This window comes from Haemaphysalis longicornis, unplaced genomic scaffold (assembly GCF_048455015.1).
Source record: "Haemaphysalis longicornis isolate Haplotype H1 unplaced genomic scaffold, Haemaphysalis longicornis Haplotype H1 scaffold_6, whole genome shotgun sequence".
Taxonomy (NCBI): Eukaryota; Metazoa; Arthropoda; class Arachnida; order Ixodida; family Ixodidae; genus Haemaphysalis; species Haemaphysalis longicornis.
This window is the reverse complement of record NW_027526407.1, coordinates 15,016,468-15,037,732: the sequence shown is the minus strand read 5'-3', so window position 1 is coordinate 15,037,732 and position 21,265 is coordinate 15,016,468. Positions and strand designations below refer to the sequence as shown.

The 21,265-nt window shown below is 45.9% G+C and overlaps 1 protein-coding gene across 1 annotated transcript in view; it reads right to left on the bottom strand.

Moving 5' to 3' along the window:
- LOC144142268 (venom metalloproteinase antarease TserMP_A-like) overlaps positions 1-21,265 on the bottom strand; it is a 63,255-nt gene that overhangs the window by 19,814 nt on the left and 22,176 nt on the right. The window contains exons 9-11 of the mRNA XM_077673636.1: positions 19,846-19,895; positions 12,087-12,195; positions 8,038-8,208 (exon numbers count right to left, since the gene is read on the bottom strand). Coding sequence (XP_077529762.1) covers positions 8,038-8,208; positions 12,087-12,195; positions 19,846-19,895 — 330 coding nt within the window. The remainder of the gene's footprint in view (positions 1-8,037; positions 8,209-12,086; positions 12,196-19,845; positions 19,896-21,265) is intronic.

Genomic DNA, 21,265 nt, shown 5'->3' with positions numbered 1-21,265 from the left:
ACACGTTTTTATACCTACCTTTTTGTGGTAATCACTTCTCTTCATTAAATAACTTCTTCTCTGGCGCTCTTTGCCCTCGTTGGCCTTGCGCCATTAAACACCAACCATCATCATCACCTTAAAGCCATTTACTAGTATCTTCGTAAATAAGACCCGAAGGGCTGGTGCAGCGGCCCACGTAATTCCATCTGTGCAGCTGTCGTGGGTTCCTCGACTAGACCATGCGTTCTCATGTAGAGCAGGGGTCGGCAAACTTTCGAGGTGGGAGGGCGAGTTGCGTCAAGTGGGCACGGCAAGCGCCGGACGGGGAAAGGGGGGGCGGAGGTGAGGGTGATTATTTTTAAAGCAAAGCTTTTTACCTCTACCCCCAAGGGTTCTTTCGCGACCGTTGGTGTCACCAGAAAACTCCAGCGAACAAATAAAAGAATTCACTGGCACCGCCGGGAACCGAACCTGGAACTAATGAACTAACAAAGCGAGAGCCCGTTGTCTTACCGATTTAGCTACGAGCCCACGCGAAGACGGGGAAGACAGGTGGTGTACTCACCAAGCACATCTACGGGTTTTCCCCATGCGTTCTTGCTGAATGCCATGTGAAAGCGTCACGCGACCATTTACGCCCATCTAGCGACTCTGTGTGCACCTTGCTCATGTGCTAACAGTTACAAAAATTAAAGGAAGCTCACACCAATGCATGGCATCTCACTTCTAGTACGACAATGTGCCTCCAGCGTTCACGTAAAAAATCACCGCTCCTTGTCGTCCGCCCTCACGCCAAATCAAGGAATACATTCAAATACTCCTTGATGGCCAGGCCATCACTCCAAGCTCCAGCATCAAGATCCTGGGCCTACATTTCCAGGCTAACACCAAGAGTGACGTCTCCTTGGAGCGCCTCAAAAACAGCATTAATCAAATCATACACATGATCAGGCGAGTTGCCACCAAGAAACGAGGCCTAAAGAAATCCGCTACTTTTTGATTAATTGAAGCTTTTGTCTTCTTGAGAGTCACTTACGTCAACCCCCCGTCTTCTTCTCGACAAGGAGGACATAGAGATGCTTTATATAATGAATAGAAAGGCGGTCGAGCAGGCCATTGGTCTTCTCATGAGTGCGTCCACACAGAGGCTGCTTAGCACGGGGCTCTACAACACGGTGGAAGACCTGATATAAGGCCATCTTTCTAACCAGAAGGCCCGAATCAGAACTGGGGTGGGTAACCGCATGCTTCACCAGATTGGCTGGGCAGCCCAGAATGTCACTCCGCTTGACGTACTCCCAGACTCTTGGCGACTGAAACTAAGGATGCTCGCTTCGCTTAGAAATATGAAGCCCTCACATGACGAGGGTCACCGAAACGCACGGGCTCAAGCGTTAAACACCACCCTCGGTGGGGATCTTGCAGGTATCCACACAGACGCCTCCAAACATTGAGGGCAGCAATACGCCATCATCGTGGCTACCTCCAGAACCAACCTCCTTGCGTGTACCTCGCTTAGGACCCAAGAAATGGCGGCCGCAGAAGATGCAGCCATCACCTTGGCTCTCACTCAACCATGGGTTCGGAGGGTAGTCATCGATTCCCAGCAAGCCTACTGGAATTACCAGTCGGGTTGCGTGTCCTGACCTGCACTGCGCGTGCTACAAAACCACTCCTCAAACGGTTCCATTCAGCTCATCTGGACACCTCCTCATGCTTCAATGGATTGCAAAGAATACGCCCACCCAACAAGCCTGCGCTATTAAGTCCCGTGCTATGGAGCTGCACGAGGACAGTCACCCGCATGTCACGTTCTTGGAGATAACCCAGCATTATCGCCTTCTGAGACAGACCGTATCTTCGTCTTACCCTGACCTTTCCAGAGAACAACAAACTACCCTACGGCTCATACAATCCGGGCTCCTTCCCACAGCCTACGCGTCTTCACTTAGTGCATCCGAATCGCTACGACGCTGAATGTAAATTTTGCTCACAAGTAGGAACACTCCGCCCCGTAATCGGGGTGTGCGACTTTAGCCCTGAGCACCCTCCTCTCTTTCCATCAACTACCCAACAAAAGCAATGGGAGATGGTGCTGTCCTTGCCCTCTCTACCTACCCAGCTCAGCGGGTGGACAGAACAGAGGCCGCGCGGACTGCATATGGGCCCCACAGAAGAAGGAATCACTCCCCTGAGCTCCACTCTGGGCCGTCCAGAAATCTGAACAGAAGTATTTCTTCCTCCTCCGTGTTCTTCTCATCTCTCTCTGCCACAAATCTCGTTGCCTCTGTCCGCGCCGCAGAGACGGAGAAGTCAGATCGTCTAACACCGTTTTGGAACTTACTTTAATTTTATAACAAACGTTTCCACTCTTGTGCTACACCAATAGAACTCAACCAATCACCGTTCATGCATTATGCATTGATTTAACCTTACCAAGAATATCTCTTTGAAGTAATAAATGGTGTGGTTAACTGCATTTCACTTCTCTCTGGTTTTACTATTTGTAGAGCGATGTGAGTGAATTTAAGTGACGTCGCATGGGTAATCGTTGTGCGTGCCGTTTACAGCTTTGCTTTTCAACCACATTCACGGGGTGAATTGGCGCGATTTTTTTTGGACCGGCGCGAAGAAAGCAAGTGAAGACGTTATCTGGATAAGTGTGAAGATGGAGGGTAATGCCAACTGAAAGCTATCCTGCTTTCAGTTGGCAGTACACGCTGCAGAGTTTGGACAGCGCTTTATAAGCAGGAATGCAAGCTGCGTCGCATAATATATCATGAGTGGCGCAACCACACTTTCCTTAATTTGTTTTTGTTCCTTTTGTGTGGCTTTCTGTTCATTTTTTTGTGAGTCGCTAAAAATATTTTGGCCACTGCGGTAGCATGCTGTCTGAGTAGCCACTTGCTTTTGGACGATTTACGGTGACTTGTTTGGCCCGCCTAAAGTAGATGGCGCTAGCGCCGCGCCCGCCGTACTGGCCTTAAGCACACGCGAATTTTGGTTTCCGCCTTAGACTGACATGCTCCGCTGAGAAGTGCGTCGTTCGTGACATATTAGGAGAGCCATTATTCAATACTGTTGACGGAGTCGTAACTCATACAGGTCACCGACATGCAAAAGAACTTTCGCGAGGAAGTTCCAAAGTACGAAAACGTGGCGCACCGCACCTACTATAAGGTAGCGTCATCATTTAATTATTACAGTTCTGATTACGTCCGTTGGCCAGGCGTGTCGTGCTAATTTAATTGCAAGTTGGACAATATGTAAAACAGCAGCAAAATACCTCTTCATTTATTGATTACAACTGTGTCTCAGGAATTGTGTTCTCTGTGTGGAGCCTCAGTGACCATACCATACCTTGCGTAAGCCACCCTCCAGGCCACCGTTACCTGTCAAATCTTGGCCGATACATTTCGTTGCGTGAGTGTTGTCGTCGAATCGTATTGTGCGTTATATATTCAGCGTAGACTGACGCAGAGCAAAACTTAAAGGGACCCTGCCACTCACTTCGTGCAGTGCAACTAAACCTGCGCGACGTTTAGATTAGACTTCCAGGAACACCCGAGCCAAATATTACACGTGCACGTGAAGCGGCAAGCGCGCAAATCGCCGTGAAAGACGCGGAAAAACCAACCGCGCTCTCTTCAATTCTCCTCATTATGCACCCCTGGCATGGCCTCTGCGACGTCAATCTGGCCATGGCTGTCCTGGTTGTCCTATTGGCGATTGCTGGTCACCTTCGCGGCTAAATTCTGGCATTTCCTGTGACGATCAGGCGTCGTCGGCGCTGTGTATGAACCTCTTCTATGTATGAACCTGTCCGCATGCTTTTGGTGTTTCTTTTGTTTTGAGTGCGCGCGGAGTTTGAGTGACGAACTAAATATTCCACTTTCAACGAGCCCACTCGACAACAAACGTTTATTGCACCAAAAACGCCCTAGCAGCCCGAGTGCTTGCTTGCGAGCAGGCCACCATGCCTGCTTTTTTGTGGCACCAGACCGGAAATAGACCCCTCCAGGTTGCGGGGAAAAGGACGAAACTCCCCGGCCTGTGACATATCGAATACCGCCGAACAGAACGCCGCGCGCCCTATCCGGGAGAGAGCGCGTAGCTTTCGTCGCGTTGGCCGCGGTTGAGTTGAGAGGGAACATTTATGCACGATTTTTCATCGCGCGTAGTTTCGGTGATAGTGAACGGATTTTCATAATTCTTGCGGGAGGAGATTGCTGTGACAATAGACTTTACCCCAAAATACATTCCGAGTAGTCGATGGTAAGTGTTGCAGGGTCCCTTTAAAATTTGCCACGAGCGGGAAGTTCGCCACTGAGGTGTCAGTAATTAAACACTACGTAGGGTTGCAATCGGCGGCATGTATGTATGGTTATCGCAGTTATTAAGCGATGAAATAACGCAACTTGCTGTAGCAAATATGACTAAAATTACTACATAAAATAATATTTAAAATTATTATTATAAACGTAGCGAAGATTGTCAGGCCCTATATGTTACCACATCAATTTTGTAATTCATAATACAAAAAAATACAAAACAAAACATTTCACGTCTACAGCATCATTTTTCCGGGCGGGAAGAATTTTTTGTTGGCTGAAAAAGGTTGCCCACTCGACTTGCACGTTTGCAAATTTCACTGTACCCGGTAAGCTTTACTCCCAGTTGGTGCACGAGCGCGCTTCCTATTAAATGCCAGACATAGGCGATTCCTCCGTCCACTGCATGCCCTATACGGTAGTTTCAACATCTGCGTTTACACAGCCGAATATTTGCGCACACGGAGCAGGCAACAGCTGATAACGCGTAAGCTATCGTTACGCAGTCGTTTTTCACTCCGTCACGTCACCGCGAAGTCACCATCTTCCGTCATGGCCGGCAGTTTCTCGCGCAATTTCTAGCCGAAGACTGTGCGCCTGCGACGGGAGGCCGAGCTGTGTGTTTCCGCTCCGTCAACGCGATGGTACCATGACCCGCGGTAAACCAGCCAATCAAAAAACTAATTTTTATGGCTAAATTTAGCGAAGAGTGAGCACACGTGAAAATCACAGCCATTTTTTTTACTTTTCAATTTACGTACGCCCTATTCTACGCTAAACTGATCACTAGGCCGACGATATTGCACAGTGATGGAGAGCTCCAGTACGAAAACTACTCGGTTTACGTCTTCGTAGCGGGTTTCCGGCATGACGGTGCCGTGACGGGGAAAGTGGCGGCTGTGTGAATGAAGCCTAACAGCTATATGCTAACGCCGTCAGCTGGCAATTAGCGGTGAGCACTGCAGCTTCTTGATGGCACGAAGAAACATGAAGCTACCAAAGAGAAACATACGACTTCCACACTCATGCAGGGTCATGTTGTTTCACGGCCCTTCGAAATCATACAATCGTGCGTCCCCAAACAATTATTTTAGCATGCGCCAACTGGGATAAAGACGTTCCCACAAAATTCAGAATTCTTCCCACAAAATTCAGAATTCTGACATATCGCGTAATGTTACAGCCATTACAGAATTCAGAATTCAGCCATTACAAAATTCTTCCCACAAAATTCAGAATTCTGACATATCGCGTAATGTTACAGCCATTAGGCTTTCCTCCTTTAAGACGTTCGTAGAAATAAAAAAACTAAAGCAATTGGACAAATCTATGCAGTTCCAAACGTTTGTACAAAAAACTAGGCAACGGACGCTGATCAAATCAGCGCTGGAACGATATTCTTGTGCAATTTTTTATTATCAAGTCATCTTTGAAGGGTGGCACACCCTACCTAGCCGAACGCTAATTCCCAACTTATAGCAACCCTTGAAAATAAAATAATCAAATTCGCCCATTAGGCCGCGCGGGCGTTCACCGTTGACCACGTGAATCAGCGAAGGCCACGGCGAAAACCGCATTCTAGAAGACCAGCCGAGCCGAATGTCGACCCATGGCCACGCAAGCGACGCCATGCTGTAAACCATATGTAGAAGTTGTACATGGACTTTAAAGCAATTTTTCCACTTCACTTGTGTGCTTATGATTTCGTAATTCCATAGGTCACGCGTGCATTAGCTATGACTCAGTTCACCTGGATCGTGTGCGCCGAATCGTAACGTAATCCCTTTTCTCCAATGGTTACGTAGAAAGTGCTGCTTTTTCCACCTTCTTGCTAAGTCTACGTACTGTAGCGTGCTTGTTTTGGGACCTTGTGGGTGACTCAGAAGCCTTCGTAAACATTCTCAAACACTTTCAGTGTCTTCTCTACATCAGCAGCCTCGGGCTTCTCGCGTAACTACCCTAGGTTGTCGACAAACCTTAAACATGTCCCTTGGAATTCTTGATTACGAATGATATCTCCTGATGCAAAAGCATATGTGGGAGTGGACGGGCCAAGCATGATGCATGATCTAATGCATGTCCAAAGACTTGTTTGTAAACCGCGCTTTCGTATTCTGTGTAGAGTGTGTTGAGGAACATTGCAGTGGACTGAGGCGGCTCATTCCAAACCAGTATTGAAATTTTATATTTTCATACTCCTCTATAGAGCCCTCAACCACTCTGAAAGCCGCTTTTTGTTGGATAATGAAGCAAAGATCAAGCTGAATGTACCAAAAATATGAAGAGCACCGGCCTCTTTCCAACAATCCAACAACACTGACAGAGTTTTCGACAATCAATGGACGCTAGTCCTGTATAAAGCGCTTCACGTTATTCTGCAACGTCGAACGCCCTTCTACAATACGGCTAAACAGGGTTCCCAAGGTAAAAAACTTTCTCAAACTGTGTCCACCACTCTTCCTTGTGCTATTCGCCATTTTCGCACACTCGTACACAGCGTTCCGCATCACAGCGATGCTGTTCGTTCAGGTTCTTGTTATCCATAAAATGTTTGTTGAGTACCTGGATTGCTTTTTCTGTACATGTCGTTGCTAATGATAACGAGCTTCCCCGCTCTGCCTGAGAGAAGCGAGTTGAGCTTGTACTCAACAATGTCCTGCTACTCAAAGATTAATCAAACCAAAATCGCCTATCACCAGATTATGACGTTTGTCATCACTATGTATCAGCAAAATTTTTCCACAGCTAGCCGCTTCCCTTCCGTACCTGGTAACTATATCCACGTGTTTTGTTCAAATAAAAATATTGCTGTGGTGTTGTCAGGTTCGTTTCTGTGTCCCCTCTAATTATGTGTAGCCTGTAACATAAAGCGCAGATTATGAGGCGAAACCAACTAGCCCTATTTCATTTCCCTCTTATGAGAGCTTGTCAACGCTTCTGTAATCACAAAGTAGAACTCCGGTTTTATGCAATAAGCACATACTTTTTGCTAGTTTCTTGTCAAGATTTTGCTGAGTCACATATAGATTCTAATGTACTCTACAGCCTTTTAGTTGTCGTAAACGAAGCTCTGTTTGGTGCAGCGACTGATCTTCCATTTCGACCAGAATACACTGAGTGGAACGTTCCCAATATTTGTAATTTTGGGTGTCTGGAGTTCCTTTGGAGTAGGACACGCTGAGGCGTATCTAACGCAGGTTTTGTTTTTAAAACGGGGGACTCAAAAGTATTTCTCACAAGGGGAAGGTTTTGGTAAAGTTTTGTGTGTAATCGCCAAATCAGGCTGGGTATGTTTTTGTATACTTCGTATATACTTAATATAAAGGGACAATGCTATAGCATTTTTGACTATATTATAAAAGAAAGAAAATGTGAATATTTCTGAAGGGTACAAAATATTTTTTTATCATGCGTTCCTCGAAAATACCGCTAGTTTTATAGCAGCGGCCTTTCACGCTAGTTAGGAACTGCGTATTTTCACATTTCCGTATAAATGAAACGTTTCACGAGTTATGTGTACAAAAAACACAACGAATTAGGTCTTTAGGCTGGGATGCCACATTTGTGCCCGTTTTTATCATACAATAACGCCACCGAGCTCGCGCATGTGTTGCACATATTTTTTGGAAGAGTGGAAACACACTTTCTCAGCTGATATCAAGAAATTCCTTCTGGTAGATGTTAAGCATAGTTGGCCTATGACTTGAAAATAGCTCCAACTTACCGTGCAACGTAAGTGATTGATTTGTCACAGCATGAAGAAAATTTCATGCTGTTTGCGTTATCTCTAATATAGCTCATTATGTACCCATCAGACCATGGACACGACTTTGAATCCGCGTAGAACCCTCTGAGGTAGCTCCATTCTGCATTTTCGTCGTGGGAGCAACCCAGACTGAAAAAAAGGGAAGTGCAAGTGAAAACATTCTGTATGCTTTTTGAAAATAACAAAACGTAAATTTGTAGCCTACTACACAATGTATGGGGCGATACCTTAGTCTTAGTTCTAATTAATTAGTTCTGCGGTAAAAATTTGGGTGAGTTAGGAGCTTTATGTCCGCCGATGACACAACTTACGATATTCAGGCTTTTATTCCTCTAAGAGCTGTTGTCCACCGTTTCTTAGAAATTTTGGGACAAAATATTATATTTGGTGTACTTCTCCTTTCTCAGGTGCACTTCTCTCCGTGTTAGTGTTTTGAAGAGGTTCGGCAGCATTTTTTTTTCCAGGCCGGAACAAAGTAGCCTTTTAGGCACAAAATGAGGTGTTAAAGTAGTGTGGCTCCTATTTGTACCTATCAAATGGGGTCGTGGTATATTAGAATACAAATTATAATATACAGTGGCGTCGTGTTAGCTGTGAAGCATTTCTTCTTACATTACGCTTGATTTTGATATGCATAGTCGATTTTCCCACGGTCCAACATTTTGCGTCGTCCTCTATCTCTGCCTAGACACAACCTCATTGAAATCTTCCACAAAATTTGAAAAGTTCACAAAACTCCATCCTGTGCAGTGCGCTTGCTTGAAGTAAATATTTCGCGATATAGTGTAAATAAAGGTTTAAAGGAGCCATGAAGACAAAATACAAGTTGGGTTTATTAGAAAGACTGCTTAGTCCCGATAACAATGATACCAATATCATCGCAATCTTCGAACAAATAACGGAGATATTAAAGAAAACGTGTGAAGCAGTCGCGACCCCCTAGCCAATTTCCCGCAACTTTTCTATGACGTCACGAAAACTTGTTCTTGCGATTGGCGGCCACCTAACTGACTTGTCGCGACGACACATGACTGGACGTCTGTAATGGGGCCTCTAGTTCCATTTGACCGCATCACTTCAATGCTAACGTGCAGTTAACGCACTGAAAATTATGTTTTATTGTTGGCCCGTATGACGTCATCCTTGCTCATAACACGTCGCTGTGGCGCAAATTTTGAAAGTTTTTAAATACTTCTTGCTTTTTTTCGTTAAAAAAACATTTTTTGTGGCTGTCATGGAGCTGAGTGAGATACTGAATCCTAGTTCTTTCAAATTAAACAAAGTTGTATTTTCTCTTCATGGCTCCTTAAGCGAGAGATTCGCACCATGAAAATTGAGTAATATTCATCCGAGAAACATAATGGCTCTTTCTTCACTAAGAGTTTATGTCAGTGAGTCAGAGTTGACAAACAAACTGAATTTCGAACAGGTGTCGTTCAAAACGGAAGTAGGGTGGACTAGATACCGCATAACAAAGATACATTACTAGAAAAAGCCGATGGTCAGTTGTTAGTCCTGTTTATAATTTTGTACGTCTCTTTTCTATTAAATGTACTTGGTGACTACGTGAATAGGAATGCACGCCACAACCTGTCACCTTTATACTTCGAAGAAGCACACGCCTCAGCTGGCTAGATGACAACAAGGGATCGTCTTGGCCGTAACTTTTATGACGAAGGAAACCAGAAGCTGACCAGAGGTAGGTGTCTTGGCGAGAGATTTTTTGAGTGGGTTGCCAAAGAAGGTTGGCAAGTCCGCCCCTCTACTAAAACACAAACACTGTTCTATGAACATACCAATATAATGGGTTACCAAGAAAAATCTGTGGAGCAAAACTAAGATCAAACAAAGGTTTGCGTAAAAAGTGCTCTTTATGTTATTCGAGGTGATATTATAGCTTCCTGTCTCTGTCAAAGAAGGTTCAGGTAAAAAGTGCTCCTTATGTTATTCATAATGGCACTGTATAGTTTTTATCAAAAAATACTTTCGGGAATTACATTCCGGAATCAGTGAATATATGTGAAGGGGGAGGGCCGGGAACGAACAGCAGGCTCCTCGCAATGCCAGTAAGAAGAAAGAGGTTCATAGGGCGCAGTCCGGCGTGCTGGTGAAGTGTTATAGCGCGGTCACAAAGTTCAAAAAAAGTTCGAAACCTGACCCTAATGAGGATCCTGACGATCGCGAGCAAGTGGAACAAGTTTTTGGGGGCGGTTTCGAGGCGGCTGATCAAAAGGTTACGGCTGCGGTCGATGTTCAGCGGACTGATCAACACCACATCTGCACAACGCCAACCTAGGCTTTTGTGTTCACCTTCGTACATTTATGCCGAGTCCTCATTGATTGCTTTTTTGGACCTTGTTCAAAACAGACGCGATAATACTTAGAGGCAGTAGTTTATTGAGGAAAGAGTATCACTACAATTATAGTAATATAAGTCAGCAGGCAAGAAGACCCGCACATCCGAAAGCAGTAAAATCCACAACCGGAATTTCTAAGCGGAATTTTGTTTTTCCTGAGTTCCACCTCTACTGCGCTCACGTTAGTTCAGAGGCTTGCAGCTCCGCCGCAATATCTTGTAAGTACATTTTGTGTTAGAACTATTGTTTAAGGATTTTATGTAGGACAAAAATGTAGCACTAGAAAGACCCCACATACTTCGAGCTTCAGGGAGAGTGAACACGGTCATTTTTAACGTTGTTGGGCGGTATCCAACCAAGTCCCAAGAGGTTCTTGCTTTTCGTTGGGGAGCTGGTTCTTATAAGTTTTTTATGCATAATCAATGCCTAAATGTCGGTCTATTTGAGATGAGTTCTGCCAATTTACCTCACAATATTATAAAACACCAATGTGGATAGGCGCTGAAACAAATTCCTGGGAATTAATGTGCTCCCAACACCAAAACTTTTTAATACTTCACCTTGGGGAACAAAGCCAGAGCAACCCGACACATGAACACCGGTAAATTTTAATTTAGGAAGGTTTCGAGGTTTTCTTGTATGTAATTTCGGAGAGGAGCACAGAAGAGACGAAAGGAGGTAGAAAAGAGCGCCCTGCACTGGAAACCGTGGTCAAGAGGATGAAAGAGAGGGCAGACATATAAGAAGAAATAGGGGCGCAAGGCGAGCACTCAGTCTCGTTTATGGAACCACAGTCGCTCATGTAAATTCGTATCCATCAGAAAGCATACAAAGCTTTTGTCGATTTTTGTGAAGTGGATGATAGAGGCCAATGACTCACGAGAACCTCTATTGTGAACGATCGATTGTTCAATCGTCTGAGCATGGTGTCAAGCACGATTCTCTCCAATGAGTATTTGTGGCAGTGACACAGAATGAGTTTATTGTCTCTTTCGCCATGCAGGCGTCGCAGTGGGCGCTGCGGGCCATCTTAATGAAGAAGGAGTAGGTGTCGTCAACGAAAGCGTGCTCTATGAGAGCGGGAAGCGTTTATCTTGCAAAGTGAATGAAGGCATGTCGCCACTCCCACTTACTGCCACCCAAAGGCGTCTTCTTGTACGCCCCACTGTCCTCACTAGGTGTTCAACCTCCTAAAGTAGACATACACCAGACCAGTCAAGAGAAAACTTCGCTGCCGAGGCTGGTGCTAGAAGAATTCGTAAAGTTTTCTCCTTTCGTAACGTTTTCCCCTTTCCTTTCACATTGGTTCCCTGTGGTAAAGAAGCTGAAGGAGAGTGCGCTGCGACGGTCAAGTTTTAGTACATTCAGAACATACTTTCGTTGCCTCAAGAGATACGTTTTCGCTACGTGTTGGGCCTATCTCGATTTATTCGTGGAACTCGAGCCAAACTCGCAGAAAAAATTGAAACAAACATGGTTATCTGCAACCGCTTTGTCGTAGTCGCTGTTATTTTTTTAACCAAATGTGTTATAATTACTATCTATGGTATTCATTTTTATAGGACGTTTTTCGCAATTGTGTTTTTTTTCTTACACTCAGGAGATCAGAGAAATTATCGAGCGAAAAAATACATTGTACTGTTTACTTACGTATGGGCCAATTCGTGTGCCATTATACCGACTCCCCAGTAGGTGAAAGGAGTGTCTTCACCGAAGCCCACTCTGTGTCTTTCGCATACTGATGCAACAAACGCAAACCCTGTGGAATTGAGAAAAAAAGAACATATGTAAAAGTGTATATATCTGCCATTCATACGTCAATGGGTTTATTTGACGTTTTATTGGATTGTAATCCGCATTTTGTTGTTTAGCTGCACCTATTGGCAATGGCGGGCACATTTGGCGTACTGGCCTTGCCTCGGGTTTCATAGCGAAAAAAAGTAGGACGAATACATTTATTCTAAGTAAAGCATGAAAAGAAAAATTTGACAAGTGCTTATACATTATTGCTAACATACGCTGAAAAAAGACTGAGGCCAATTTAATTTCTTTTTTTTTTTGCAGGGAGACGGCGACTCTCACGCACGTGCTGTAGTACTGCAACAAGCATACCGAAGAGGCAAAAACAGGAACTCTGCCGCCACGACTTGAACCGGCGCTGTCGTCGTACGATTAAGACGACCAGGTCTGGGGCGTCCAGCAAGCCCGAGAGGCAGCGCCTCGACAGGATCGGGACGCTCCCTCGAAGGCGACGTAAGCCCGGTCGACGGGCGTGACGCGGGCCACGGCTCGTGTCGCGTCGGTTTTGCAGGCTAAATAAACGTTTCTTCCACTCCACTGTGCACCCATAAATGTCTGGACTGAACACATGTGGTATCTTCGATATTCGAATAGTTTTGAGGGGGTGAAGAGTTTGAAACCAAAGTACCCTCAGTTAGGTAGAAAATAAATACATTCAGAAGCTACGCAGAATAAGACCACTTTGGCAGAACAGAACAGTGGCAGCCGAGAACGACAAAGCAAACGAAGATTTCATGGCGCCTAGTTTACAGGACCAACGAGCCAACCATGTCTCCAGGGGGTGCTTTCAGCTGCTGTTGTATCCTGCATGCGCTGTACACGACAGCCTTTGTCAAAATTGTGTAGGCCACGACGCCAGTGGCCGCAGCTGCTCGGCGCTGTGGTTGCTGCTGTTGGCTTGTTGCGCGCACAAAGAGAGCAATCGCTCTTGCACAATTCACTCTTGCAATCGTAGTGTGGGTGGCACGACTAGTGCGACGCGCGGCTGGTTTCACGCCCAGACGCTTCGATGAGGGAGTGGTAGGGGGTTCCAGATTGAATTCATTATCGCGGTATTTCACGCGATGCCGCTCACTATTTAACCTTTTTGTTTTTTTGTCGCGGAATGTGCGCCAACGCTTTTTAGCCGCGGAGCTATTTAAGCCAGCGGAAAGTTGTGCAACGCGAACACAAAGCATCCAATTGGAAAAAAAACGCACTCCGTGGTTGCAATCGAACCTGGGTTGCTCACGTTACAAAACCAACCTCTTTCCTATTGAACTATCAACGCGTTTTTTTTTTTACTTCATAGAAAACTGCCCTTAATACAGCCTACAAAAGTTATGAGTCATCCAAGAAGATGCACATCACTGCAGCTAAAATAAGCCGTCCGTTAAAACTCTGGCAAGCAGACGCACGCGTCCAACCAACGCCACCTGTATAAACATTGCTTAACGCGTGAGCGAAAAATGGCCAAACAGCCACTCTCCTATTGCTCTCTCCTACCCTTCCCCGCTCCGTAGCCTTCCAGCGTGCTTTCGTGTCCGCCAGCCAGCGCCGCTTCTCGGAAACTATGCAAAATAGTGGAACGTTTGTTTAGCGTTCCCGAGGCGGCGCTCCTACGCCTTCTTGTTTTTCACCATGCCTGTCGGTCTTGGTCTGTCACTGATAAAACTTCCTTTGTCACGAAGCAAAATCCCTTGCGCTGCCGCAGGCTGATGCCGGCTTTGCGCGCTTATCTACTCGGATCACAGGCCCTGAAATTTTCTTAGTTGGGCATCCCACCTCTATCCCCTCCACATTTAGGTATTGTTTTGACCCTGCTGTTCGCACTCCGCATCGGCACGCACTTCTAAAATTGAGGACTGTACATAACTGTACTGTAGAAGCGCCCGGACAGCGTGCCGGGATCCCAGCTGCTTATCCTTTTGTTTCCTGTAATTTTCTGAAGTTTACAAGCACGTGATATTATTGGAAAGTAATCGTAGAAGTGAGCCCCTGAACAAAAAACGTGCACGCAATTTTTTCTTCTTTAAACACTCCAGAAAGAAAAATATCAGTAAAATAATGGCTGCCCCATCCGAAAATATCGTTTTTCTGATAGCTATATGTCTACCCGACAATCAGTATGTTCTTACACTATTTCAGTCGGCCTCCGTCTTTATCTTTGGAAAAATGCAGCACGTATAAAGGGAGCGACACGTTGAACGAGAATTCCCCAGTGCGCCACAGAACTAGCGCCCCGTCACGGCTAAGATGTAAGCGAAACGGCCCTTGAAGTCCAACAGGCAAGCTGACAGACACACGTCGTAGACGTGGGTGCAGCGTTCGCGACTGGCGAGCAGTGACGTAAGGCGAGATGTCCGCCGGCACGCGCCACATAGCGGATCAGTGCCTGAATTAAGCGTCCCTACCCTTCCTATTGAAAAGCGCGCGACGCGTCAGGCAATGTTAATACAGGCGGCGTTGGTCCAACAGATGCAGCCATTCTGGTGGGTCACTTTGCGCCGCATAAATGCTCCGCACCAACGCAGTTTGCTCCCGAAAAATGGACTTCGTTGGGCGAGGGCGTTCCGCGTGCCTGTCCGTCATGCGGCACTTCCACAAGCTATACAATCCGATCACAACAAATATATCATAGGGCACTCCAGTAACATCTCTAAAAGGCAAGAACCGAATTGTATAAGGGGTAATGTCCATGTCCTTTTTTAGAGTTCGTTGCAACACATCACAGAAAAACACCGCATCCCGGCACAAAACAAAACAATGATCAATGGTTTCAGGTTGATTGCGTTCTCAGCACCCAGCAATATTTTTGGGCGGTTATTCGTAGCTTTGACATTGAACAGCCGGCTCTCTGATGATGGGAGAGGTGCCGCCAGCAGTGCTGTTACTCCAGCCATAGACCACTACTACAAGCTGCGCCGATTTTTTTGCGAAGCCTGCGTTATTTTCCTGCAGGGATGAAATGCTCGTGGCAACATTCACCTAGACTTTTTTGCCCCATTTACACATTACAGATCACGCGACCACGCCAATAACATAGATCGCGGCCAGGGGCCAGGAGTTGCTGGAAACATATGGGTCCCGTGAATAGGGAACCACCCCGTCTGGTGCCTGCGCGCCCCATCGAATTTTCGAGCTCAGTAAAGTTGATTCTCTCTCTCTCTCTCTCTCTCTTTATGCGGTCATGGACGCCATGTACAATAGGATGAACCATTGGCTCGTTAATTGGCAAATTAGTCACTTGGGACTAATTGCAAAATAAGAGTCCTCCGAAACTTCAGTCGTGTAAACACAGCAAAAGAAAATCGCGTGGTACCAACAATTATGAAAGACACTGTGATAATAAAAACTCATCATAGTGAATATTGTGTTACATTATGCTTTACTTGAGCTGTTTAAGGGAAATGTTTCGTCCGAAGCTGTTTTTGAACGTTTACCAATGGAGCTATTCGAGCGGTATATCGAATCAAATAAAACATTATCACAATTTTGTGCATTACCTTCCTTCTTTGCGACAAAAAAGCGCTATTCAACCCTTTTGTGACATTGCTGGTTATAAAAATGTGCCGAATATAACAATAAAACCATTCCGGCCAAGTTCACATCGGTGTTTCGCTTATGGTAGAATACACCGCTTATCGAACAGTCACTTCTTTCGTAATTGGTTGTAGCAATTATGCCTGACAGTACTGTCACACAACCTTGACTGCAGTCTTCAAGAGTTGCGAGAAATTAGCGATGTTACGGATTGCAAAATTCGAAACGTTGGCTGTTGCCGCAGCGTCTTCTATCTTCACGGCTCTCGGAATAAGGTAATGACTACCGCCTTTTACATGGCTACGCTAGCTGTTAAGGAAGGGACCGCGTGGTGCCCCTCATATCTTCGTGAGATCTGGCGTGCCATACGGCGATTGCACTGGGTGCAACACGTCGGCGCCAAATATTCGCTCCTGCATAACTACAGAGCTATCTTAAAAGTGAAACCACAAATCCACGTATTGGAACTTCTACGTTAATATAACGCCGCAACCTAAAATTCAGTGGAACGTGTGGTTCCAATGAGCCTGTTGAGTCAAAGATTTGAAAACAATGATATCTTTTGTTTCAAGAAAAATTTCAAGCTTCAACGAGCAGCGACACTGAAATGGTAATTTCGCTTTTCTATTGGAAGCTGCCAGAGTTCTAAAACCGTTTCGATTTTCGTGAAAAACTGTTGGACGTAAGTATTTATATAGCGATTTTAGGGATTGGTCGCATTACAGAGGAACTCAACAGTCGCCAGTAGTTTAGGAGCAGCGAAGAAACTTGTCATGCCGACTTTATTTTGTAATCTTGTTGGATTCGGGTTACTAATTTTTTAGATAAGGAGCCAATTTGTCATCTTGTTGCACCAGTCTACTCATGGTCACGTATCCACAAGCTCTATTTTTTTTGTACGTCGCAGGATCTTGAATGTGTGCTCCGGCCAAAAATATTGTATGTTGATCTTGTGAAGGTCATTTCGTGCCCACTGGAAATACTGGAAGAATTAACCGCGCATGCTTTGCAAAACAACATTCGCGCACTTTCTGAGACGAAACATGAAGCTGGGAAAGGGATCGGAACTGAGTGAAATAGCGGGATTCAGAAATCAATCTAAGGCCTCCGTGCTGCCGCCTACATTGAAGCGCCTGCGCTTCGAAACCTGCTGTGCGCCTCGCTTGTCGCGCAAGTCCCAACTACATGCCACGAGCTAAATTTCTCCACGCTCTGCTTAGTTGCGCAACCATCCAACCGCGGCCACAGCAGCGCCCCTGATCGGTCACGTGCCCACTGCGGCCACCGGAGCCGCGGCCTACAAAATTTTGACAAAGGTTGTAAGAGTCTAACCGCTTATGATACAGGTAAGGTGTTAAGGTTCTCCAGTGAGATGACCGAAGTCCGCAGAGCACGGCGTTTTGGTTCACAGTGGCGGCCCGAGGATCAGATGCTCCAAATGGCCACGCGTAAACGACGACTATTTTTTCTAGCGAAAGCTGCACTACGCTATCTCGCGGGGTGACCATATTTGACCTTGAGTGCTAGAGGTGAAACCACACCCCATTTCGCAAGAACACAGCCCAAAGCAGAGGCCGACGGCGGAGAGAGATAGGCGAGAAGGGAACGGTGACGTGCGGAGGACCCGTGTGGGAGCCTGGCAGAATAAGGCTAAGATGCCCCCTCTAAGATGCGCTCCACGATAATAGGCCAGGAGGCCACGTGCAGCGCCGAGCCGTGTGCAACGGAGGGAGGCGAACATCCAGCTGTGGTCGCTCGTGCAGCAGCAAGGCTTAGACAACGCCGTGAGGCAAAAAAAACATAAGAATTACACAATGTATTCGTTGTAAACATGTATGTATATCATTGGGAAACCGCACCTCGACAATGGGTCTAGCCAGGGGAGTGAAGTTTTCGCTATCAACTAGGGTTAACCAAAGCTAAACCACAGCAATTTTCCCCTCCATCCATGGCTTCTAACTTTTGAGGAACAGAAAAAAATGCACCTAGGTGGGTAGTAAGGGCCCTTGTTTTCTATTCTTTGGCTACCTTCTTGCCTAGACTTTTGTTTTTTTTTCTGATGAAAAGTATCCAATTAGCCGAACTTTCAACCATTTCAGATAGAGGGTGTAAGCGTGCCGTTATCTGTAGAAAATTCCGAAATCCTCTTTTTTACGTTTGTCACAAGTTGAAAAATTGACGCACCTTAATCTAGCTGTTCAAGGCTGCAGAAACAGCCAAGCGGGCGCACCCCCCCCCCACCCCCCACCCCCCGCTTTCCCATTCTCGATTCGGCTAAGTTTAGGTGTGGCTATGCTTGGAGACTCGGCCACGTTTTCTGCTTGAATATGCTTGTAGGCAAACAAAAGATTCTGCGTGATGTCACCGTTAGCCCCCAAATATTTAATGAACACTGAGCCATTAAAACATGTAGGGTGTTGCTCTATTTTCAGTACCCGTCATTTGTTTCGGGATTGGGCTCAGGTCGTCCCATTCATTCTCGAGTTGCCGCTCTTCAGGAATGACGCTCTTCCTCAGTCACCCCAGCTCTCCCCTCGTTGGAGACGCGGTTGTTGCCGCTGAACGTTCTCCATGATTGGCTGGCCTGCATCATGTTGTCCGCAGGCTTTTACACCTCTCCTAATGCGGACCGAGTAGCGCGTTCTAGAACCGGTAGCAACTGGCACCGCTAACTCGGCGTCTGCGCAAGCTTTCCTGTTCTTCCCACCTGAGGCCGAATGCACGTAAACTGCAAGCGGAAGAGCACGCGAGAGATCATGCTGCAAAATTTTGGCGAGTGTTCTCGAAGGTTGACCAGGGCTGGCGCGCGCGATTACGTCACAGCTAGGCCAGACTTCGCTCCGCCTACGTAGCTCTGTGAAGGTCGTACCGGGCGCCTCCTGCCGAAGGAGCTTTTCTAGGTATTTTCGGCTAACGCCAACGGACTAACCTCAAGCCTAGAAGCTCTGCTTTTAGAAACGTTTTCTACTTTAAAATTATAATCTTTTAAATTTCGCGCCAAAGTGCCGTAATATAAGCCAGAGTGACATAATATGTAATATGTGCAAGAAGTAAGAAGATTTTCATTGATGTGTACCTGCACGTTAGCATTTATTTGATGCGATTAGCCAGAAATAGAGGCCGCATGTTTGTTGGCCTTGTCTTTGGTCGACGGTCAGCAAAAGTAGAAACAAGATTCTCTGACGCGAGAGACAAATCTCTCAAAAGTGGCTGGGGAGCCACTGCTGCTCTCTCCGTTTTTTTTTCAATATCTCCATTATTTGTTCCTAGTTTGCGATTAAATTGGAATCATTGTTATCTGGACAAATAATTTTGTCTTATCAACCAAACGTTTATTTTCTCTTCAGTGCTGCTGTAATTCGGTCTTTGGACTGTCTTGTGCCTACTCTAAGAAAATCCTTAAACGAAGAGTGCTTTTTACATTGACGGTGTACCGTCCCTTCTAGATTCATTGGCTTCAAGACATCAACACCGCGCACAGCCCATTTAAATGTATCGCCACTTCAAAGTTCTCGTGGGATAAGACATTCTCGAAGCACGTCATATGCGTTCTGGAGGAGACAAAGGATTAAATATTTACCGAGCTAGTGACCCCGCGTTGTGTTCACAAACAGACACCAAGCTGAATCATTGTCCGATGAAGCCCTGATTGCGACTAAAATATTTTTTCCCGCGTTAGGCAGTGGCTGCCATCTAAACACCGTTTACGACCTCTAAATACAAGCGACGCTAGTTCAGGCTACCAAGATTTGTCACTTGGCATATTCAGCCGTTAACGTACCCTAGTAAGCCAAACAGTGATCAGTGACTTTGCGCGTGGGCTGGTCACTCATACACCCCGCGTGGAACCACCTCGAAATATTTGTGATTTATTTCTACACACGTCCGCTTTGAACTTGAAAGGTGTGTACTTCCCAGGGTGCGCGAAACCACCAGCGATTCGTCTGTGCGACATTCATGCCGCTTCCAAAGAGCAATGTTTCCTAGATGGCTGACATGCTACAAACCCCGTCGCCGGCACCTGTGTCTCATGGGCACTTCTGGATTTTGCTATGTATGTATTGCTCGAAGAATTGTGGTGACTCACCTTGGTAGCTGTACTCCAGCGTAGTTCCAGTAACGCGAACCATGTCATAACTGAATAAAAAGAGGAATATTTTTATGGCAGACTTGGTATATGCATTTTCTTGAATGCACGTGCTAAAATAAGTTCCACCGTACATTTGAGCAGTATGCACTTTTCATACGCAAAAAGCCATTCCATTTACGACACACACCTACGCAGTCTTGGAAAAAACCGTGACCATTCTTCCGTTAACCGTGCAAATTGCGTTAACCGCAAAATTCTGTTTTTTTTTATAATTTGCATCTACCAAGGCTACCCTGGGCATTTTTGTAATAAAAATGTCTATGTAAATTTTTTACGCAGCCTAATAGAAAATAGCGGGTTCTAGATGTCTAAAATAATACCTTTTATAGCTACCCTGGCGGTTACTGCACTCGTATGGTGATTACAGTGCTCATTGAAATTGTATAAGGAGTTAGATATGAACATAATGACTCATGTATGAGCATGTAATGCGATGGAAAGATAACCGCTGATCATTCAGGGTAACAGAGTGGATCCCTAGAGAAGCAAGCGTGGCAGGGGGTGGCAGAAAGTTAGATTGGCAGATGAGATCAAGAAGATTGCGGAGATAAATCGGTCGCAGTTAGGGCTGGACCGGGGATAATGGAGGGTAATGGGAGAGGACTTTGCTCTTCTGTGGACGTAGATAGGCTTGTGATGATGATGATGAGCAAAACATTCTCGAGCATGATACCCGTCCTATACGACAATATAACGCAACTATTGCGCTGATACAAGACTTCGAGATCGTTCTAGTGCTGTGCCAGGGCGTACAAGAACCATCGTGATCCCGGTTTTTCTATAACGGGATTCAAGGAGTTTGTCAGGTTATACTGCATTGATATAGCAGCATGCCGTAGCCAGTTCTGTCACACGTAAGTCCTAAATAGCACTATACCGAACGTATTATCGACAATAGTGTAATGTACAGGCATGTAGGGGTTGTTTCCTCCCGTACAAGTATTATACAGCATCCAGTTCATGAAGCAAAATTTCAAACAAGGGCCGTTTCCATGCACCGCACGGAAACGTTTCTTTAAAAACGCAATCCCCAAACCTCCCCTCCTGTGGTTTCGTGTAATCCCCTGCCGTCACCTTTTTGCAACCCCGAAAACGAAGATGCCACTGAAGAGAGAGCGAGCAAGAAAACGGACGATGAAAGTAAGCCGAAAGTAGGAAGGGAGGGAGGGTGGTATGCCGATGCTGCGCGAGACGATCTCACCGGTATCGACGCGCTACAAGGTAATTCCGGAGTTCAGCGCGTTCCGTGATGGCGCCATCAGTTCCTGAAACGAAGGAAGTGTTCCCAAACCAAAGGGGCAGCATAGCCAACGCAAGAATCCGCACAGACGCGCTACTGAAGCAGCAGCCATGGGCC